General features: G+C 38.3%; 1 protein-coding gene across 2 annotated transcripts in view; it reads right to left on the bottom strand.

Annotated features, from left to right (window-relative positions):
• RPAP3 (RNA polymerase II associated protein 3) overlaps positions 1-15,928 on the bottom strand; it is a gene marked incomplete at both ends in the record, with an annotated part of 35,449 nt that extends 19,521 nt beyond the window's left edge. For both annotated transcript variants that reach the window (XM_084254767.1, XM_084254768.1), the window contains 6 exons: positions 292-362; positions 1,352-1,473; positions 9,606-9,733; positions 10,530-10,652; positions 14,893-15,033; positions 15,776-15,928. In XM_084254767.1, the coding sequence (XP_084110893.1) occupies positions 292-362; positions 1,352-1,473; positions 9,606-9,733; positions 10,530-10,652; positions 14,893-15,033; positions 15,776-15,928 (738 nt within the window). The remainder of the gene's footprint in view (positions 1-291; positions 363-1,351; positions 1,474-9,605; positions 9,734-10,529; positions 10,653-14,892; positions 15,034-15,775) is intronic.
• Positions 15,929-20,174: the final 4,246 nt, after the last annotated feature.

Here is a 20,174-nt window from a genome sequence, read left to right as displayed (position 1 = left end):
CAATTAGAGGCTAAATAAAAAATAATTCTGCCTTCTAAGGAAAGGTATCAGCAGTTCTAAAAAGTATCAGCAGTTCTAAAAATCTCGGACAACTTTTCAACATGATTAAGGATCCTTAAATACTATTATATTACCTCTAGCTTACAATTTAGTAAAACTCTGTGGTACAAAGAATTAAAGCTAGAAAAATGTCTACATTAAGTAATCGACAGAACAAATTCTATGCAGAAAACTTATTTCACCAAATAATGGTAATAAATAATACATTTACTTTAAATAACTACAGTTTACCTGATTAATTTTCCTCAATTCATTTGTTGCTTCAAAGTTATTTGGTTCCAGTTCTAACACTTTCTCATAATCTGAGTAAAACAGAAGATAAAGAATTTTTACAAGTCTCATCAAAAATACTGCACAAAAAATAGCCATTTGCTACATGTGACATATAGACAACTATTCTAAAGCAAAATTGAAAGGAACTAAGAAATTCCAAATTAGGCTACTGGATTCATGCACAGGACAGCAAAACCCTGACAGAATCCTGTGACAAACCACCTTCTTCTGCCAACCCTGGGAAGATACTTGCTATTAAAAACTGTGCATCATAAAACTAAGAAGCACCAAAATTCTATTAGACATCAGTTTTCTTCATATTTTGTGATTTATACTATATAGACCTATTTTAGGGACTAGTACAAGGATCAGAATCTTCAAAAAATGAAAATATATTAAGAGCTTATATGAATTATGCCTAGCCTCACAAGAGCCAAAACATGTTTTAATCCTTATTTTAAAGAAGAGAAATTGAGCCTCCCTGGTGGCACAGTGGTTGAGTGTCGTGCCGCGAAGTTGTCCACATCCTTTGCAGCACCAGTTTGATTCCCTGCCAGCCAGGGAGAACCCCACATGGCGCAGCAGACCTCTCCTGCCTCGCCTGTTGCTCCCCGCAGCAGTGTCTTTGCTCTGTCTCCCTGTTCTGCTCCCCGCTCTGGCTCTGATGAATTCTCTCACCCTCCCGCGCTTCTGACCTGTACCCCAGTTCTTGTATAAAATAAATAAATAAATCTTTAAAATAAAGAGGAGAAATTAAAACTCAGAGAAGACAAGTAAGCTTCCCCTGGTCACACAAGCAACACATGTTGGAAAGAGAATTTGAACTAAAGTCTGCCTGGTAGCAAATAACACATTCTTTCCCAAAATATCAAGATACCTTTTAAATTGCAAAAATGAGCATCATTCAAATACAGAAACCTCTCTGACAGTAATTGTGACTATCTAGTATTCCTTGTAGAGTATTTGTTAAACTATTAAAGAATTTTTTAAATATGACAACTTGGGAAAATATTAATACCTTTCTTGGCATCCTCTAATTTTTGCAAAGCAAATCGAGCAGCACCTCGTCTTGCATAGGCTTTTGTATAACTTCTATTCAAGGCAACGGCTAAATTACAATCAGATTCAGCAACAGCAAACCTGCAATTTCAAAAAATGAGAATAAAGTTTAAAACAAAAATCTCTCATTAAACCTAAACTTCTGAATTTGTTTCTGAAATCCCTGAAAGTGGGCTTTTATCTCCCAATTGAGGCTTGCTTCCCAACTCCCTTTCACAGTCAAGCCTACTAAAAAACGGTAATTCTTGATGGTGAGATGCAAGTAACATTCTCCTTAAATAAAGGAATAAGAATCACTGCTCTTTTTCTGTACTGTACTAGAATCCTGGCCACTGCAACAACACAAGATAGAAAAAACAGTGGAAAAAGACTAGACACTCTCAGATGACATGACAGTATACCTAAAAAGCACAAAACAATCTAGACATATTGTTAAAAATAATGAAGGCTTGGCCAAGTGGCTGCCTTCAGCAGCAAAAATCTAACAAAAGATGTGCAAGACCCATATGCAGAAAACTGCAAGATAATCTCCAAAGACTTTAATGACAACTTGAGTGGAAATATCACATATTCCTATATAGTAAGGCACAGTAACATAATATAATCCTCTCCAAGCTTATCTATAAATCCAATGCAACTGTAATTATAATCCCAATAGAATTTTTCAAGGAATTTGACACAATGATCCTAAAATTAATTATATTGATAAGCAAATGTTCATGAATACAAAAGACATTACTGAAGAATAAAAAGAGAAGATAGCCTATGTCAAATATTAAGATTATTATAATTTAAGGCTACAGTGGTTGAAGACAGTATGGAACAAGTACAGGAATAGACAACAGACCAATATAAAGAATAGAGAGATGAGAATGAGATCCATTCAAACTTGACATTTGGCAATGGTGGCATGATAGCTCCATGGGGAAAGTAAGGATATTGAATAAAAAGGACTGGAGCTATCTGAATACTCATATGGAAAGCAATGAAATCGGAATCCTGTCTTCAGCATATATAAAATGACTTGAATGTGAAAAACATAAAAACCTTTGGGAAAAAAATAGGAGACTTACGAACTCACAGAAGGAAACTTTTCTGAACAAGTCATTTTTTTAAAGTGTAAATCTTTAAAAAAATTAATTGAAATATTACAATTAAGAATTTCTGTACATCAAGACTTCATAGAATAAGAAGCTACAGAACACCTAAACAGACCAATTACAATTAGCGAAATTGAAATGGTAATAAAAAACCTCCCCAAAAACAAAAGCCCAGGACCTGATGGATTTACAAATGAATTCTACCAAACATTCAGAGACGAATTAGTGCCTATCCTTCACAAACTCTTCCAAAAAATTGAGAAGGAAGGGACAATACCAAACACGTTTTATGAAGCCAACATTACACTAATACCAAAACCGAACAAGGACAACACAAAAAAGGAAAACTACAGGCCAATCTCCCTAATGAACACTGATGCAAAAATCCTCAATAAAATTTTAGCTATCAGAATCCAACAATGTATCCATAAGATAATTCACCACGACCAAGTTGGATTCATTCCAGGGGCACAAGGATGGTTTAACATCCGAAAATCAATCAACATTATCCAACACATCAACAAAAAGAAATATAAAAACCATATGATAATATCAATAGATGCTGAGAAAGCTTTCGACAAAGTGCAACACCCATTCATGATAAAAGCCCTTGAAATTCTTGGGATACAAGGAACATACCTCAACATCATAAAGGCCATCTATGACAAGCCAACAGCCAGTATCATTCTCAATGGTGAAAAGCTGAAAGCAATTCCATTAAGATCTGGAACAAGACAAGGATGTCCACTCTCACCATTACTTTTCAATATAATACTGGAAGTCCTAGCCAGGGCAATAAGACAAGAGAAAGACATCCAAGGAATCCAAATAGGAAAAGAAGAAGTCAAACGATCACTATTTGCAGACGATATGATATTATACATAGAGAACCCCAAAAACTCCACAGAAAAGCTAATTCAACTCATCAATCAGTTCAGTAAAGTGGCAGGATACAAAATCAACACGCAAAAGTCAGTAGCCTTCCTATACACAAACAATAAATCTGAAGAAGAAGAAATCAAAGAGACCATCCCTTTTGTTATTGAAACAAAAAAAATCAAATATTTGGGAATAAATCTAACAAAAGAGGTAAAGGACCTATACAAAGAAAACTATAAAACACTGTTAAAAGAAATAGAAGAAGACACAAAGAAATGGAGAGACATCCCCTGCTCATGGATTGGAAGAATAAACATTATTAAAATGGCCATCCTTCCAAAAGCAATATACAGATTCAATGCTATTCCAATCAAAATTTCAATGTCATTCTTCAAAGAAATAGAACAATTATTGATGAAATTCATATGGAATCACAAAAAACCCCGAATAGCCAAAGCTCTCCTGAAAAAAAAAGAAGGGAATGGAGGCATCACACTCCCAGACTTCAAACTATACTACAAAGCCATAACCATCAAAACTGCATGGTATTGGAACAAGAACAGACATACAGACCAATGGAATCGAATAGAAAATCCAGAAATAAACCCACAGATTTATGGTCAACTAATCTTTGACAAAGGAGCAAAGAATATGCATTGGAGCAAAGAAAGTTTGTTCAATAAATGGTGCTGGGAAAACTGGGTCGCTACATGCAAAAGAATGAAGCTTGACCACCACCTCACACCATACACAAAAATCAACTCAAAATGGATTAAAGAACTAGACATAAGACCTGAAACCATAAAATATATAGAAGGAAATATAGGCGAAACACTACGTGATTTGCACATCAAAGACATCTTTACAGACACATCACCCAAAGCAGTGATAGTGAAGGCAAAGATAAACAGCTGGGACTACATCAAATTAAATAGCTTTTGCACAGCAAAAGAGACAATAACAAAAACAAAGAGAAACCCCACCAACTGGGAGAACATTTTCGCACCCAACACTAATGATAAAGGACTGATCACAAAAATCTGTAAAGAGCCTTTGAGACTCAACAACAACAAAGAAAATAATCCAGTCAAAAAATGGGCAGAAGAGCTAAAAAGAAACTTCTCTGAAGAGGAAATACAAATGGCCAACAGGCATATGAAAAAATGTTCAACATCACTTGTCATCAGGGAAATGCAAATCAAAACTACCATGAGATACCATCTTACACCAGTGAGAATGGCACATATTAAAAAAGCTAGCAACAACAAATGTTGGCGAGGGTGTGGAGAAAAAGGAACTCTTCTGCACTGTTGGTGGGAGTGCAAACTGGTCCAACCACTGTGGAAAGCTGTATGGAGATTTCTGGACCTACTAAACATAGAGCTTCCATATGATCCAGCAATTCCACTCCTAGGAATTTACCCAAAGGACACAGAAACATCAATTCCAAAGAACACCTGCACCCCTATGTTTATAGCAGCACTGTTTACAATAGCTAAGCTTTGGAAACAACCCAAATGCCCAAAAATAGATGACTGGATCAAGAAGATGTGGTACATATATACCATGGAATATTACTCAGCATTCAAAAAAGATAAACACATGCAATTTGCAGCAACATGGATGGCGCTGGAAGGGATCATGCTCAGCGAAATAAGCCAAAAAGAAAAAGAAAAATACCGGATGGTCTCACTCATAGCAGGAATCTAGAAAACTTAAATAAGGGACCAGGAAAATGAATAACTATAAGAAAGTGAAAATCAAAATCAACAAAAAACTATGAACCAGAGACACTTTTAGGGGGGCGGGGGTCGGAGGGGAGGGATTGGGGTCAGAATGGGGGGGTTGCAATTGTATGGGGAATATAACAATAAAATTTATTAAAAAAAATAAAATAAAATAAAATAATGGAAGTGCATATATATCTTCAAAAAAAAAAAAAAAAAAAAAGAAGCTACAAATTGGGAAAATATAATTAGTATAAAGACTAAAGGATTAGTGCCGAAAAATGGTGTCTTAAAACTTAACAGAAAATCAGGGCAACAGAAAATGGGCAAAAGTAGACAATTCACAAAAAAAAGTAGTGAGTAAATATGTTACTGAACCTGATTAAGAAATTTGTTAAAATTTATTTTTTTAATATTTTATTTTATATAATTCTTACATCATTTTTCATCTTTGCACTATGTATGCATTTTCATTTTGGTTATACTCTCCATAGCGCGCGCACGTGCACCCCTGCACCCCCAGCCACCGCCACCACCCCCGCTTCCTGGTAGTGTGTCTCTGGTTTATAGATGCTTGTTGATTTTGATTCTTGCTTTGTATTGATTAGTATTTTTCCTGGTCTCTTATTCAGGTTTTCTAAATTCCTGCTATGAGTGAGACCACTGTTAAAATTTAAATTAAGGCCAGAGAATGCTGCCATTTTAGATCCACTAGATTAAGAAGTTCTATTATACCAGCATTGGTAAAAATCCAGAACAAGCTTTCTTTTATACTAAATGGAACAAACTTGTACAACTATTTGTGTAATAACTAGTAACCACCATGTAAAGTAGAACATGTATATACCCCATGATCCAGCATTGGGAAACATGTACAAAAATGTTCATAGTATCACTATTTCAGATAAGGAAGGAAAAGAGAGCAGGAGGTAGAGAGAGGAGGAGAGTAGGGGAGGGAGGAGAAAAAAAGAAGGAACCAACCAACAACCCAGCAACAGGAGGGTTGCTACATAATGGTACATTCCTTAAAAGGAACTGTACATAACAGTGAAAATACAGAGATACAGCTATATATGCAAAATATAAATCTGAGCAGTACAGTAATCAAAGAAATAGGCAAGATACAGAAGACTACATTATGTTATAATTAAAGTTCAAAAATAAGCAAATCTGGGGCCTTCCCAGTGGCGCAGCAGGTTGAGCACAGCGCTGTGAAGCTGTGCGCAGCCTCTGCAGTGCGGGTTCGATTCCCGGCCGGCCAGGGAGATACCCACATGGCGCAGCAGACCTCTCCTGTCTCACCCGCTGCTCCTCTCAGCAGTGTTTTTGGTCCATTTGCCTGTTCTGTTCCCCACTCTGTCTCTGGTGAATTCTCTCACCCTTCCGCACCTATGGCCTATACCCCAGTTCTTGCATTAAAAAAAAAAAAATCTTAAAAAAAAATAAGCAAATCAATAAATTATTTTGGAATACATACTTTTTTTTTATAAGATTTATTTATTTATTTATACAAGCACTGGGTACGGTCAGAAGCGTGGGAGGGTGAGAGAATTCACCAGAGCGGGGAGCAGAACAGGCAGACTGACAAAATACACTGCTGAGGGGAGCAGCGGGAGTGGCAGGCGAGGTCTACACACCATGTGGGACCCTCGCCGGCTGGCCGGGAATCAAACCGGCACTGCAGAGGCAGCTTCGCAGCCCAGTGCTCAACCGCTGTGCCACCGGGGAGGCCCCATACTTTATTTTTTAAATCAAAATATTAAGTATACAATTCATGACAGCAGTTTACTGAGAGGGAGGCAAAGATCATTTAGGAAAGTAGTAACAAAGTAGTTCCAAAGATAACAGTAATGTTATAGTTCTTAAACTGGGTGATGGGTTCATCTGGGTTTATTTAAAATTATTCTTCATGAAATCTATAAAACACTGTTAAAAGAAATAGAAGAAGACACAAAGAAATGGAAAGACATGCCCTGCTCATGGATTGGAAGAATAAACATTATTAAAATGGCCATCCTACCAAAAGCAATATACAGATTCAATGCTATTCCAATCAAAATTTCAATGTCATTCTTCAAAGAAATAGAACAATTATTGATGAAATTCATATGGAATCACAAAAAACCCCAAATAGCCAAAGCTCTCCTGAAAAAAAAAGAAGGGAATGGAGGCATCACCCTCCCAGACTTCAAACTATACTACAAAGCCATAATCATCAAAACTGCATGGATTTGGAACAAGAACAGACATACAGACCAATGGAATCGAATAGAAAATCCAGAAATAAACCCACAGATTTATGGTCAACTAATCTTTGACAAAGGAGCAAAGACTATGCATTGGAGCAAAGAAAGTTTGTTCAATAAATGGTGCTGGGAAAACTGGGTCGCTACATGCAAAGGAATGAAGCTTGACCACTACCTCACACCATACACAAAAATCAACTCAAAATGGATTAAAGAACTAGACATAAGACCTGAAACCAGGAAATATAGGCAAAACACTACGTGATTTGCACATCAAAGACATCTTTACAGACACATCACCCAAAGCAGTGATAGTGAAGGCAAAGATAAACAGCTGGGACTACATCAAATTAAAGAGCTTCTGCACAGCAAAAGAGACAATAACAAACACAAAGAGAAACCCCACCGACTGGGAGAACATTTTTGCACACAACACTAATGATAAAGGACTGATCACAAAAATCTGCAAAGAGCTGATGAGACTCAACAACAAAGAAAATAATCCAGTCAAAAAATGGGCAGAAGAGCTAAAAAGAAACTTCTCTGAAGAGGAAAGGCAAATGGCCAACAGGCATATGAAAAAATGTTCAACATCACTTGTAATCAGGGAAATGCAAATCAAAACTACCATGAGATACCATCTTACACCAGTGAGAATGGCACATATTAAAAAAACTAGCAACAACAAATGTTGGCGAGGGTGTGGAGAAAAAGGAACACTCCTGCACTGTTGGTGGGAGTGCAAACTGGTCCAGCCACTATGGAGAGCTGTGTGGAGATTTCTGGACCTACTAAACATAGAGCTTCCATATGATCCAGCAATTCCACTCCTAGGTATTTACCCAAAGGACACAGAAACATCAATTCCAAAGAACACCTGCACCCCTATGTTTATAGCAGCACTATTTACAATAGCTAAGCTTTGGAAACAGCCCAAATGCCCAAAAATAGATGACTGGATCAAGAAGATGTGGTACATATACACCATGGAATATTACTCAGCATTCAAAAAAGATAAACACATGCAATTTGCAGCAACATGGATGGCGCTGGAAGGGATCATGCTCAGCAAAATAAGCCAAAAAGAAAAAGAAAAATACCGGATGGTCTCACTCATAGCAGGAATCTAGAAAACTTAAATAAGGGACCAGGAAAATGAATAACTATAAGAAAGTGAAAATCAAAATCAACAAAAAACTATGAAACAGAGACACTTTTGAGGGGGTGGGGGGCGGGAGGGGAGGGATTGGGATCAGAATGGGGGGGTTGCAATTGTATGGGGAATATAAAAATAAAATTTATTATTTAAAAATAAATAAATAAAATTATTCTTCATAATTTACATATATTGTAGATATTAATATTATAAAAATTTGTCAGGGTATTGACATCATACTTCTTAAAGACCGAAAAACATGCTGTTTAAATAGTGAAAATTCAGACACAATGTAATTTGTACTTTCAAATAAGAATTAAAATATAATTAAAACAGTAAAAGTCACCTTTGATAGGTTGTATGTCTTTAAAAAAATTCTTATGATTGGGCCTCTCTGGTGGCACGGGGATTAAAGACAGTGAGTCAGGCTATCACCAGCCACTGCAGCACAAGTTCGATACCCAGCAGGCCAGGGAGCTGACCCACATGGTGCAGCAGACCTCTCCTGCCTCGCCCGCTGCTCCCGTCAGCAGTGTATTTCAGTGGATCTGCCTGTTCTGCTCCCTACTCTCTCTGGTGAATCTTCTCACCCTCCTGCACTTCTGGCTTACACCCCAGTTCTTGTATGCATAAATAAATAAATCTTAAAAAAAAATTCTTATGAAAAGTTGGTCAGTTCCCTGCTTATGATAAGACAATAACACATAATGTTCTTCAACAATATATATTTAAAAGGTCAGTTATGACTTAAAAGTAAATAAATTTGTCACTAGTGATATTCTTTCTCTGTGTTAAACAGCAGACAGGTCTTCAAAAAATGGAAGGAAATTAATTTCTAAAAAAATTTACCCCTCTGAATTTTTCTTTTATGAATTAGATAAGGAATACCATTATTCAATTTTTAGAGGTAAAAGTAAAGTGAGTTAAGGGACATAGTTTGAGCATCAAAGTGTTTAAAACAACAAAACAATAAAAAGGAGTAAGTTGTAATAACTTGCAATTGCAAAGATAAGCATATTTTCAATCTTTCCCATACTGTATCATGAAAGATTTTTTTTTTAAACTCAGTGTTCATATATTTCCATAAAATATTCACAAGCCTTACTTTTTCAATCTAAAGTATGCAGATGCTCTGTTTGTTGGTAACACCGGGTTATACGGATCAGCATCCATGCCTTTGGTGTAGCATTCAATTGCTTCATCGTATTTTCCTTGTTTAAAATATTTATTGCCCTGAAAAGACATGAATCAGATATATACTGCACAGAATTCCAGACCCATTGTCTTTCAATTTTATGCATATCCTTCTAGTTTATTAGCCATATGATCAAGGCTAATAAAAAAAGAAAATTAAGCAAAATGGCCTTTTTAAAAGAACTGAAATTCCCTACACATTCAGAGTATGGCACAATTTGGGAGCCATAGCAGAAAGATGAGTAAAAAGTATATAGCATTATATACTTCTACTGACAATAATAACCTACAGAAATGTTATAAAAGTTTTAATCCAAAAAAAGAATTCTAACATTTTGAAATGCAATATAGTTTTATAAATGGTAAGGCCTCCCTCAGGGAGAAGTGAATATTCCAAAAAGTAAGCAAAGATGATCTGTGATAAGTAGGACTGCAATATAATATTCAAGCCAAGAACCACATATGGGTTTCACATTACTTCAGTCTACTACTTAAATCCTGGAACAACTTTGTAGGGTCCAAGCACTTTACATATAGTAATTAATTTAATAGGCACAACAGCTGAGATTTAGTAATAATATGCATCTTATTTTACAACTGAGGAAACTGAGATGTAGGCAATTTAAAGAACTTATCACAGGATCTGAACTCAGACAATCTGATTCCAGAGCTTCTACTCCTAATTACTATCCTACACTGCATCCTGACAGGGATATTAACCAACAACTTAAAAATATGAAAAGCCCCTAAACTATAATGAAGAAATCTTGGGATCCACATGATTTTCTACATACACTGTTCACCTACAGGAAGCTAAAGCTAACCTAAAGAATACCTTTTCTTTTAGAGCAAGAGCCTTCTGTGAATCTACACGAATTCCATCTTCTTCTGACTCTGATTCTTGAGACACAGACTCATGAGTACTTTCTTCTTTGTCAAGCTCATCAAGGATACTGTCCTAAAATAAGTAGAACAATGCAAATAGCTACATTACAATTTAAAAAAACCTCAAAAATTTCCGCAGGTCTTTGAATAATGTCATTTCACTATAACACCGATGAGAAAAAAATAAGTGGTTTCCATCCGGGCCCCTGTCTATGTGGAGTTTGCATGTTCTTCCCCATGTCTTTGTGTGTTTTCTGCAGGTATTTCAATTTCCTCCCACATCCCAAAGATATGCATGTCAGACTCATTGATGTGTCTGAGTTCAAGTCTGCATGAGTGTGGGTATGTGTGTGAGGGCACTCTGCATGGCAGAACAGGCTCCTGCCACCTGAGACTGAACTGGATAAATAGGTTGGAAAATGACAATGAATAAAAATCACTGTTTCATATTAGAAGTGTTTGGGTTTTTACTTAGAAGTTTGGTAAAGTTTTTGTGATCAGAAATGTACCATAGGAAGCTAATATCAGTTAGCCTATCGTAAAACTGATTTTGTTATAGATCACTTTGCTTTAAGTTTGTCAGAACCTACTGTACACTCTACAGAACTTAAATTGTTAACAGAATTTAAATTGTTAAACTATGACCTAAAGGCCTATAAAAGTAACCCAAAGCTATCTTTGCTTAGAAAACCAAGAATCTGACTTTGAACTCATAAAGGTAGCTATATTCCTAATAGTCTACAAATCATCCCTACATCACAAATTAAGGGAGACTTGTTAAGGTTTGCCATAAAAGTTTACAAATTACCCCAAACTCGTGTAATCAGCAACCAATGATTAATCAAGCATACTAAAACCCAGGGGATGATCATGTTGATGGGTCCTCATCCATATTTACAAATGCAAGACACAAAGAGCAGAAACAGCATGAAACAATAATACAGGATTTATTTACAAAGAGAATAAGAAAAAGGGAGAAAAAGAGAGGGAAGAAAATATTTACAGGCTGGCATGTGAATAGATGGTGTGTGTCCTATCCCAGATAGCATCCACTAAGCAGAGACCAAGGCCCAAAGCAAAGCCACACTTGGCAAGCTGGCAGCTTCTCCAGACACCCATACTCCAGCTGTTCACCACAGGCCCAGCAACTCAACTGCCAAAGCCCCAGCAGCTTAAATACCCAAAAGTTTAGCAATTTAACTGCCAAAAACCTTAACACTGCCTCTATTTCCCATCAGCCCCAGCTCAGAGGTGTGCAATCCAGAAAGCTTCACCTTCTATAACTGAGTTGGCTAAGAGTACCACCCACTGGCTCTGGGTTCAGAGAGCTTCCAGGTAGGTGCCCACATGCAAGGAGAGTAACAAGCTCAGAGAACAAAGAAGCTCCATGCCGATGCCCTAAGCATCACTTCCATCTGGCTGTTCCTGAGATACATCTTTTTATAATAGACTAGTTAGCTGGTGAGGAAACTGGTTCACTGAGTTCTGTGAACCACGCTAGCATATTAATTGAACCCAAGGAGGGAGTCACAGAAACCTCTGGTTTATATCCAGTGGGTCAAAGCATAGTTAATAACTTAGACTTGCAATTGGCATCTGAAGTGGAAGGCAGGCAGTCTCGTAGGACTGAGTCCTTAAACTATAAAATCTGATGCTATTTCTGAGTAGTGTCAGAATTAAATTGTAGAGCACCCAGGTAATGTAGAATTGCTTGGTAGTGGGAGGAAGTAGGAGGATGGTTAGGGAGGAGGAGTTCCCAAACACTGGAATTGGGTATAGAATCAATAGTCAATTCAGGACGTGAACCCTCGCGATCTTCCTCCTCCAGAGAGCACTCGGTTACTGTTATACTATCTCTCAGTATATTCCAAAATATAGCTGATTTGACCAAAGATAATAAAGAATATGCTAGTCCAGCAATTCCCAGTTTCTTTTGACCCAAACATTCCTTTCATGGCAATACATAATCTATGGAACCCATCAGAAATTTTTAAATCGTGTATTTTATGTATATGATAAAAAAATGATTTTTAGTAAGATATTTTAAACCAGCAATCATGAGAGTTCATTTAAGCTCATTTAAACAAAAACTATAATCATTACACATAAATCCTTTTCGCATTTAATACGTAACATACTGTTTTAACTTATATGTATAGAGGACAAATTGGTGACAAATTAAAGAACAGAAAATATATGCTTACTTTCATAAAATCAACATTAAAACATGAACTGCAAGGTGATAACATTAAATCCATGTTTGTCCAACCCTGCTATGCTGACATGGATAGGAAACTGAAGATAGCAGGATACTACAGCAGTTGCTCAGACCTGAACTAGAATGGAATGGTGAAGAAATACCCCTATCTTGCACAAATACATTAAAATAACAATGTCAAGCAATTAATACAAGCATGATGGAACAGGTCACACGAAGCAGCAGTTTGATCATTATCTGTTGAATGAGTAAATGACTTTATAGAAAGCATCTTTCTAAGACATATCTCAAATGATGCCTTTCAGGAAGGGTGTTATTAGAAAATATTGACTTGTGAAAAGGAAAATGCTATCTAATAACACCTAAAATCACAAAAATTGAAATCAGACTGTATCATACTTAATGAAGAATCGAATAGTCAGAAAGTATTATTTACAACAGCAATAAAGTCAAGACCCAAAATCATACTTCTCTGACATTGGTACAATAATGAAACATAAGATAAAATATTTAAATAATAGTACCAGCTCGCTTAAGATAGTCTTGGTTTCATTAAGAAAAATAAAACCAATTTGGAAAACTGGCAGTATTCTAAAGCTAACTGTATATACAAAAATATGACCCAGTAAATACCTTCCTGGGTGCTTATATCCATCAAAAGACAACCCAAATGAGTATTAATAGGAAAATGGACACACTAATTGAGATATATTCACTCACTGAATTCTGATCAGCAATGAAAAAAAGAAACTGCTGCTACTGCCAGTTAATCTCAAACAATGCTAGAAAAAAACAAACAACAAAAAGAGTGCAACCACAGGATACATTTTTATGAAATCCCAAAAGTGGCAAAATGGATCTACAATATTAGATTACAATACTGCTACCTGACTGTTTAGGTAACTGACTGAAAAGGGAAGCTTCTGCGATGACAGAAATGTTCTAGATCTTGATCTGGATGGTGGTTTCTCAGCTATTTATATTAAGTAAAAATCAAGGAAGCTGTACACTTAAGACTATGTTTTGTCTCATTAAAAACTTTAAACAGGATAATGTAAAGGCAAAAATAAGCATAAACCTAGAATAGTGACTACCTCTAGGGGTAGAGGGAAGAAATGAATAGGGGATAAGGAAAGTGCGTACTATTCAATAGCAGTTAAAATGGGACTGGTACAGTCTCTAAGTTAGATGCACACATATGTATTTACTTTATTATTGTGGTTTTGCACATTTATATCCTTTTGTATGAATTGAGCATTACATATTAAACACTAAAAAGATCAAAAAGAAATGCATATCCCAAATCAACCTGTAAGGTGGGTCAGAGTCTAGAATAAGGCTATCCAACAGGTCCGCTTTCACAGGCTAAGTTGACAGTGGCTGCTTAGATACCACATAGAGAGTTCTGAAGCAGAGTACTAGCAGTAATTAATTCTGTTGTACTGTGTGTCATATGTAAGTGACAGTAGGCATGCACTCATCATTTGCTATCCCTGATCTTGAGTGTAAAGCCCATCTTCCCAGGATGACCAAGATAGACCTACTTTTATTGCGATATAGCCTCAGATTGTTCAGCATAAAAAACACTGGCAGTCATTTTTTTCTGAGAATATTACTATCTTAGACTTCAGGCTGTTTAGGGGTTAGAGATGATATAACAAGAGGGAATTTTTGCTGTGATCAATATTTCTGTATCTTAATTGCAATGGTGATTACCTAAATGTACACATGTGATAAAATGGCACAGAATACACACATTGTACCAATGTCAATTTCCTGTTTCCCCTGGTTTTGATACAATACTATACTTAAATACAATTAGGTAATGTTTTCACAAAAAGAGACGAAAAAATATGAACAAAGAGAGAATTCAGTGTTTTAGCTATTATTCACTGAAAGAGGACTGAAGGAGAAAAAAGTCTAGTTAATTGAAGAACTATGTAATTAAATTTTTGTATTCCACATAAAACAGTCTATAAGAGAAAGAAACCAATCATTAAGAATGCTCCATTATTTGTCATTTATTCCATGACTCTTAGCTAATGCCAAGAAAATTTTACTCAGATACTAAGAAGCCTATAACTAGTTAGCTTACCACATCAAGTTTTGCCCATGCATCATAATCATAAGATTTTATCCTGTTTTTTGTGTTTTCATCTTTGGCTTTTTTAGGAGATTGTTTAGCTTTGCCTTTCTTCTTTTTCCTAAAATTCCCATTTCGGATAGGAGGTAAATTCTAGGAGGAAAAAAAATTCTATTACTTTTTTGCAAGATGCTTAAATTTCTCACTAAATTATATTTTCAAATAACTTTTAAATTTAATTTTCAAGCACTTAAAAATGCCAAGTTTCCTTCTCTGTTTATGACAATTTATGCTCGTAAGTTTAATTCGCCCTCTGATGAATGTTGAGCATTGTTGAGTCACAAGAAAATTTAATTTTGTATTTCAATTACACATTTAATTTGCAATCCTAAATTCAAATTTCAAAAACTACCTAACCTTCAGCCTTAGTACAATGAATTAGCAGTAACATAATGACAAACTGAAATGCCTCCACATAAATTAAGTACTGTAAGCAAAATTGGGTCATATTTAAATGCGCTGTCGTAAGAAAAACATTGGTTAAACCGAGGCACTAAGTTCATTTCTATGGCAATATCATGTTAGTAAATCATCAAATGTATAATTATATATAACATAATATACACACACACACACACACACACCTCTACGTACTTTACAATACTATTAATCTAAGAAATTTCACATGGTCTGTCTTAAACTATTCACTAAGTCTTAAAAAGTCTCACTGGAGCTAATACAATTATTACAAAGACTTTCAAAAGCAGCATTTAAAAAAAATTGGTAAGGAAGCAAATCACTTCAATTTTTGTATTCTCACAAAACATTTTAAAAGGTTATGCTTTATTTTAAAATAAGTAGTTTTGCTGGATGCTAAAGAATTTAAGAATTTTACCTCTTCAGGAACACCATTCTGTCGTCTTAGCTCTGTATCCTTTTGTTTAATATCTTTTTCCCAGTTTTCTAAATCCCTCATAAAGTCTTGTAATTCTTCCGCATTTTGTTTCACCTGTAGTTGTAATTCAACTGCTTTATTTGTCGAAGTCATTACAGCCTGCTGAATTTTGACCAACCAATCTCTGAGAATAAAGCAGAATTATTTGGTTATTTTTTGAACCCTTTTTAACCACTTCCATAATGGCCAAGATACATTATAGAAAAAGACTAAAATGAAAGAAAACATCAGTATATTATTTTTAAAATGAAGCAAAGTTCGCCGAAGAATATAATGAAAAATAGGCAAGTTGGGGAATTCCTGAAATGCTGTATAAGTGAAAGGCAAAAGCGGGGGAGGGGATAAATCACTGAAATTAGCTATTAGCCAGTGGTTAACACATTGACTGCTCATCTCAAATTTAAAAATATGTCCTAATTACCTCCTTTATGCCTTTCCCTTTTTTTTTTTTTAATATTTATTGATCATCTGTCACAGTGCTAGTGACAGGTCCTATATCAAGATTTAGGGAGGCAAACACAAATAAGATAGGTCTCAATATCTAGTAGGGAAGTACTGAATAACAAAATACTATGCTAGGCAGGGTTTCTCAATCTAGAGACTACTGACATTTTGGTCCTGATAATTCTTTGCTCTAAGGGAGCGATACTGTGTGTTGAAGGATGGCTGGCAAAATCCCTAGCTTCTGCCAACTAAGTGTCAGCATTACGCCCTCCCTACTGGATTGTGACACCAAAAATGTCTGCAAACAATGCAAAATGAACCCTAGAAGGCATTCCCTTACTGAGAATTACCCTTACTGAGGTATACACAGAATAGGCATATACCAGATGGCAAGGTGTTAAGTTCTAGAAGAGAGTCCCCAGAAATGCTAAAACTTTAACATAGTTTCAAGAGGCCAGCCAAATGATGAACATGAAGGAGTGGGGAGGTAGAATGAGGTGATTATGAGGAGAATAATGAAGAGAAGGCTGAAAGGTGGATGTGGGACAGATCATGAAATGCCAGTGCAAGAGGTCTGACCATGAAAACTATGTAAAAGTATTAAGGTGGTGGGCCTCCCTGGTGGCGCAAGGGGTTAAGCACCGCACTATGGAGCAATCCGAGGTCTCTGCAGCATGAGTGCGATCCCCGGGCAGCTAGAGAGAAACCCACATGGCGAAGTCAACCTCTCCTGTCTTGCCCACTGTCCCTCTTAGCAGCGTATTTCGGTCTGTCTGTTCTGCTCCCCGCTTTGTCTCTGGTGAATCCTCTCACCCCCCCTTGCATCTCTGGCCTGTACCCCAGCTCTTGTGTGATAAATAAATAAATCTTTAAATAAATAAAGTTCAGCTACTCTACAAAGCATGGCATCAACTGTTTAAGTTTAAATATTAAAAAAAAGTATTAAGGTGGTAAAATAAAAGGGAGCTGATGACTGAATAGATTGAGGCAATAGGGAGCAGAGCAAGACTCAAACAGCTTCTCAGATTTCTAGCTTGAGAATCTATTAAGATTAGGGATGCCACTTGAGTCAGGAATCACCATTTGAAAAGGAAAAGAAGTTTTTGGGAATGGAAGACAAATGGAAGAACAAGTTATTTCAGTTTAGGATATGTTGAATGTGGGGCCTCCCTGGTGGCACAAGGAATTAAGCACAGCATTATGAAGCTATCTGCAGCCTCTGCAGCACTAGTTCAATGCCCCCTCCCCAGGGGGCTACCCACCTGGTGTAGCAGACCTCTCCTGCATTGCTGTTGCTCCCCTCAGCAGTGTATTTCAGTCAGTCTGCCTGTTCTGCTCCCCACTCTGTCTCTGATGAATCCTCTCACCGCCCCCACCGCCTGTACCCCAGTTCTTGCATGTATAAATAAATCTTTTAAAAAAAAAAAAAAAAAGGATATGTTGAATTTGAATGCTTATGGGACATCAGAAAGAAATAATCCAGAAGGTAGTTATAGAGGTGCTAAAGATACAAATTGGTGCATACTGAACACAAAGATGGAAGCTACAACCATGGGATTTGGATATATTTAATCACTGTGAGTCCTGGGGCTGAAGAGCATGAAACACTTGTAATTAGGGAACAAACATAGGAACAGATGCCAACATGGGAAAACTAAGTAGCAGCATCTAGAGAGCTGAAAGGCACTGTCACAGAAGAGACTTTTTAATAATTCAAGAAAGCAGGAGAAGTTTGAGTGCTACATGCCACAAAGGCTATATAGGGGGAAGTGCAGCATATAATCATATGAAGACTGAGTATTTTAATAAGACACCCCACCAAAAAAAACCCAAAATGGAAATAAAATGAGCTGAGCAGATAAGATTACATGGAGATATGATGGAGCTATGCATAATTTTGTATTTAATAACTTGAGATTATTCACGAGTATAGCCTGGGGCGATAACAGGCAAGGTAAAATAAAGACAATGAGTTGATGGACCAAGGTCCCCCAAAAAGGTGGGAGGCAATTCAAAATTGGGGGTATTGAGGAAGGACAGAATGAAGAAGAGAAGGGATTAGAAAAGGGATCCTTTCAGGAAAAAGGGATGATTGCAAATATAGGTAGGTTTTCTGACAGCCTAGCGTTAGAACCTAAAAAGGCTTACGCGTCTTTCGGGCAGTGCCCACGGTGAATCGCGTATGTGGATCTCAGTAAAAAAACTAGGGCCTCCCTGGTGGCGCAAGGGGTTAGTTAGGACACAACCTATGAAGCTGACCGCAGACACTGCGGCACGAGTTCGCTCCCCAGCCAGGGGGATACCCACATGGCACGGCAGACCCCTCCTGACTCACCCGCTGCTCCCCTCAGCAGTGTACTTCGGTCAATCTGCCTGTTCTGCTCCCCACTGTCTCTGGTGAATCTTCTCACCTCCCACACCTCTGGCCTGTGCCCCAGCTCTTGTATGCATAAACAAATCTTAAAAAAAAAAAAAAAAAAAAAACTAGCACCGAGCTTTGCTGGGGACTCAAATACAAGACCGAGCGGCAAGTCACTAAGATGCGGCAGGGCGCCCAGACCTTTTCCATTCCACGCACTTTCCATTCCTCCTCTGCGCTCCGCAGGCCCAAACGCTCCCCCACAAACTGCGAGGAGGGCGGGGTCCCATGCAAACCCGTCCCCAGAGCGCGGGGGCATCACTTCCACAGCCCCTGCGGGCGGCCGCGGCACGCCCACGCCGGGAGGGGCCGGGCCACGGCGGGCTGCTCCCGAGCGCGTCTCTGCGGCTGCGCCGCCGGCCCGGCGCCCGGGGCAGGCCCCACGGGCCCGTCCGCAGAGCCGAAGGCCAGGGCGGGGCGCGCGGCCCGAACCCCGGCGGGAACGCGCTCTGGGGGACGCCGCTACCCTGGACACCGCCGCGCCCCCGCGCCGCACTCGCCCTCTCCGCCTCTCCCGGGACCCACGGCCGCGCCGCCTCCGCCCGCCGGGCGGCCTCAGCGCCTCCTCGGGCGCTGCGACCGGCAGCCACCAAGACGGCTCAGCTCACCGGACCGTTAGCGCCCGCGACGCTGCCTCCTCAGGCCCGCAGCGCTCACGCCGGCCCCGCCTCCCCGGGCTTTCCCACAAGGCCCCGCGTGCTCGCGCCGCCCCCGGAGCCCGGGCTGGCGCGTGCGCGGTGGGCCGGGTGCCTTCCAGAGGGGTTGTAGGCTAAAGAAAGCCTGACGCCCACCCTTGCTCTCAATACGAAAGATAAAAAGCTGCAGGGTCCTCCAGAATTGTTCTGCCGCCTTGAATATTAGCGGTAGCCACTGCATCCCTGTTATTTGCCGTGTTGATGTCTGACGCCCTATCAGACTTTTGTGATAGGTGGGAAAGTTTCTCTACCTTGCACACACTATGTAAACTGGTAACTGGCAATTTTGCAGGATTTTTTTCCCTACAAGTACTTGTATTTCGCAAACCAGCCCTTCTGTCTGACTCCGAGTATCTTTGCAAGTAAACACGTTTCTAGGTGCATTTATCTGAGTCTTTGACGAGTGTTAGTATTAAAGCCCGTCTTTAGCTGTACTCTGTCTTGACGATGAAAGAAGCCTCTGCTTCCTGTGTGGGTATCGTCTTTCTTTTTCATGACAACTCTGAAATTGTAAAACAAAACAAAAAAAAAGTTTATTCCACATAAACAAATCTTTCGTTTGAAACAGCTCTGTAATCTTAAACATTAGCCAAAAAATCCAGATCAGTGCGTCTCAAACTTGGCTAAACTTTGGAATCACCTAGGGAGGCATTAATTTAAAAAAAAAAAAACTAAATTTTGGATCCCACTCAGAAATTTGATTTAATCCCTGCAGCCTGGACATCACGATTTTTTTAAACAACAGCAGTTGCACCTGCGCACCATGCATCCTCGTAATGAT

This window comes from Talpa europaea (genome assembly GCF_964194135.1).
Source record: "Talpa europaea genome assembly, chromosome: 15".
Taxonomy (NCBI): domain Eukaryota; kingdom Metazoa; phylum Chordata; class Mammalia; order Eulipotyphla; family Talpidae; genus Talpa; species Talpa europaea.
The sequence above is the reverse complement of the archived record's forward strand: the minus strand, read 5'-3'. Positions and strand labels throughout refer to the sequence as shown.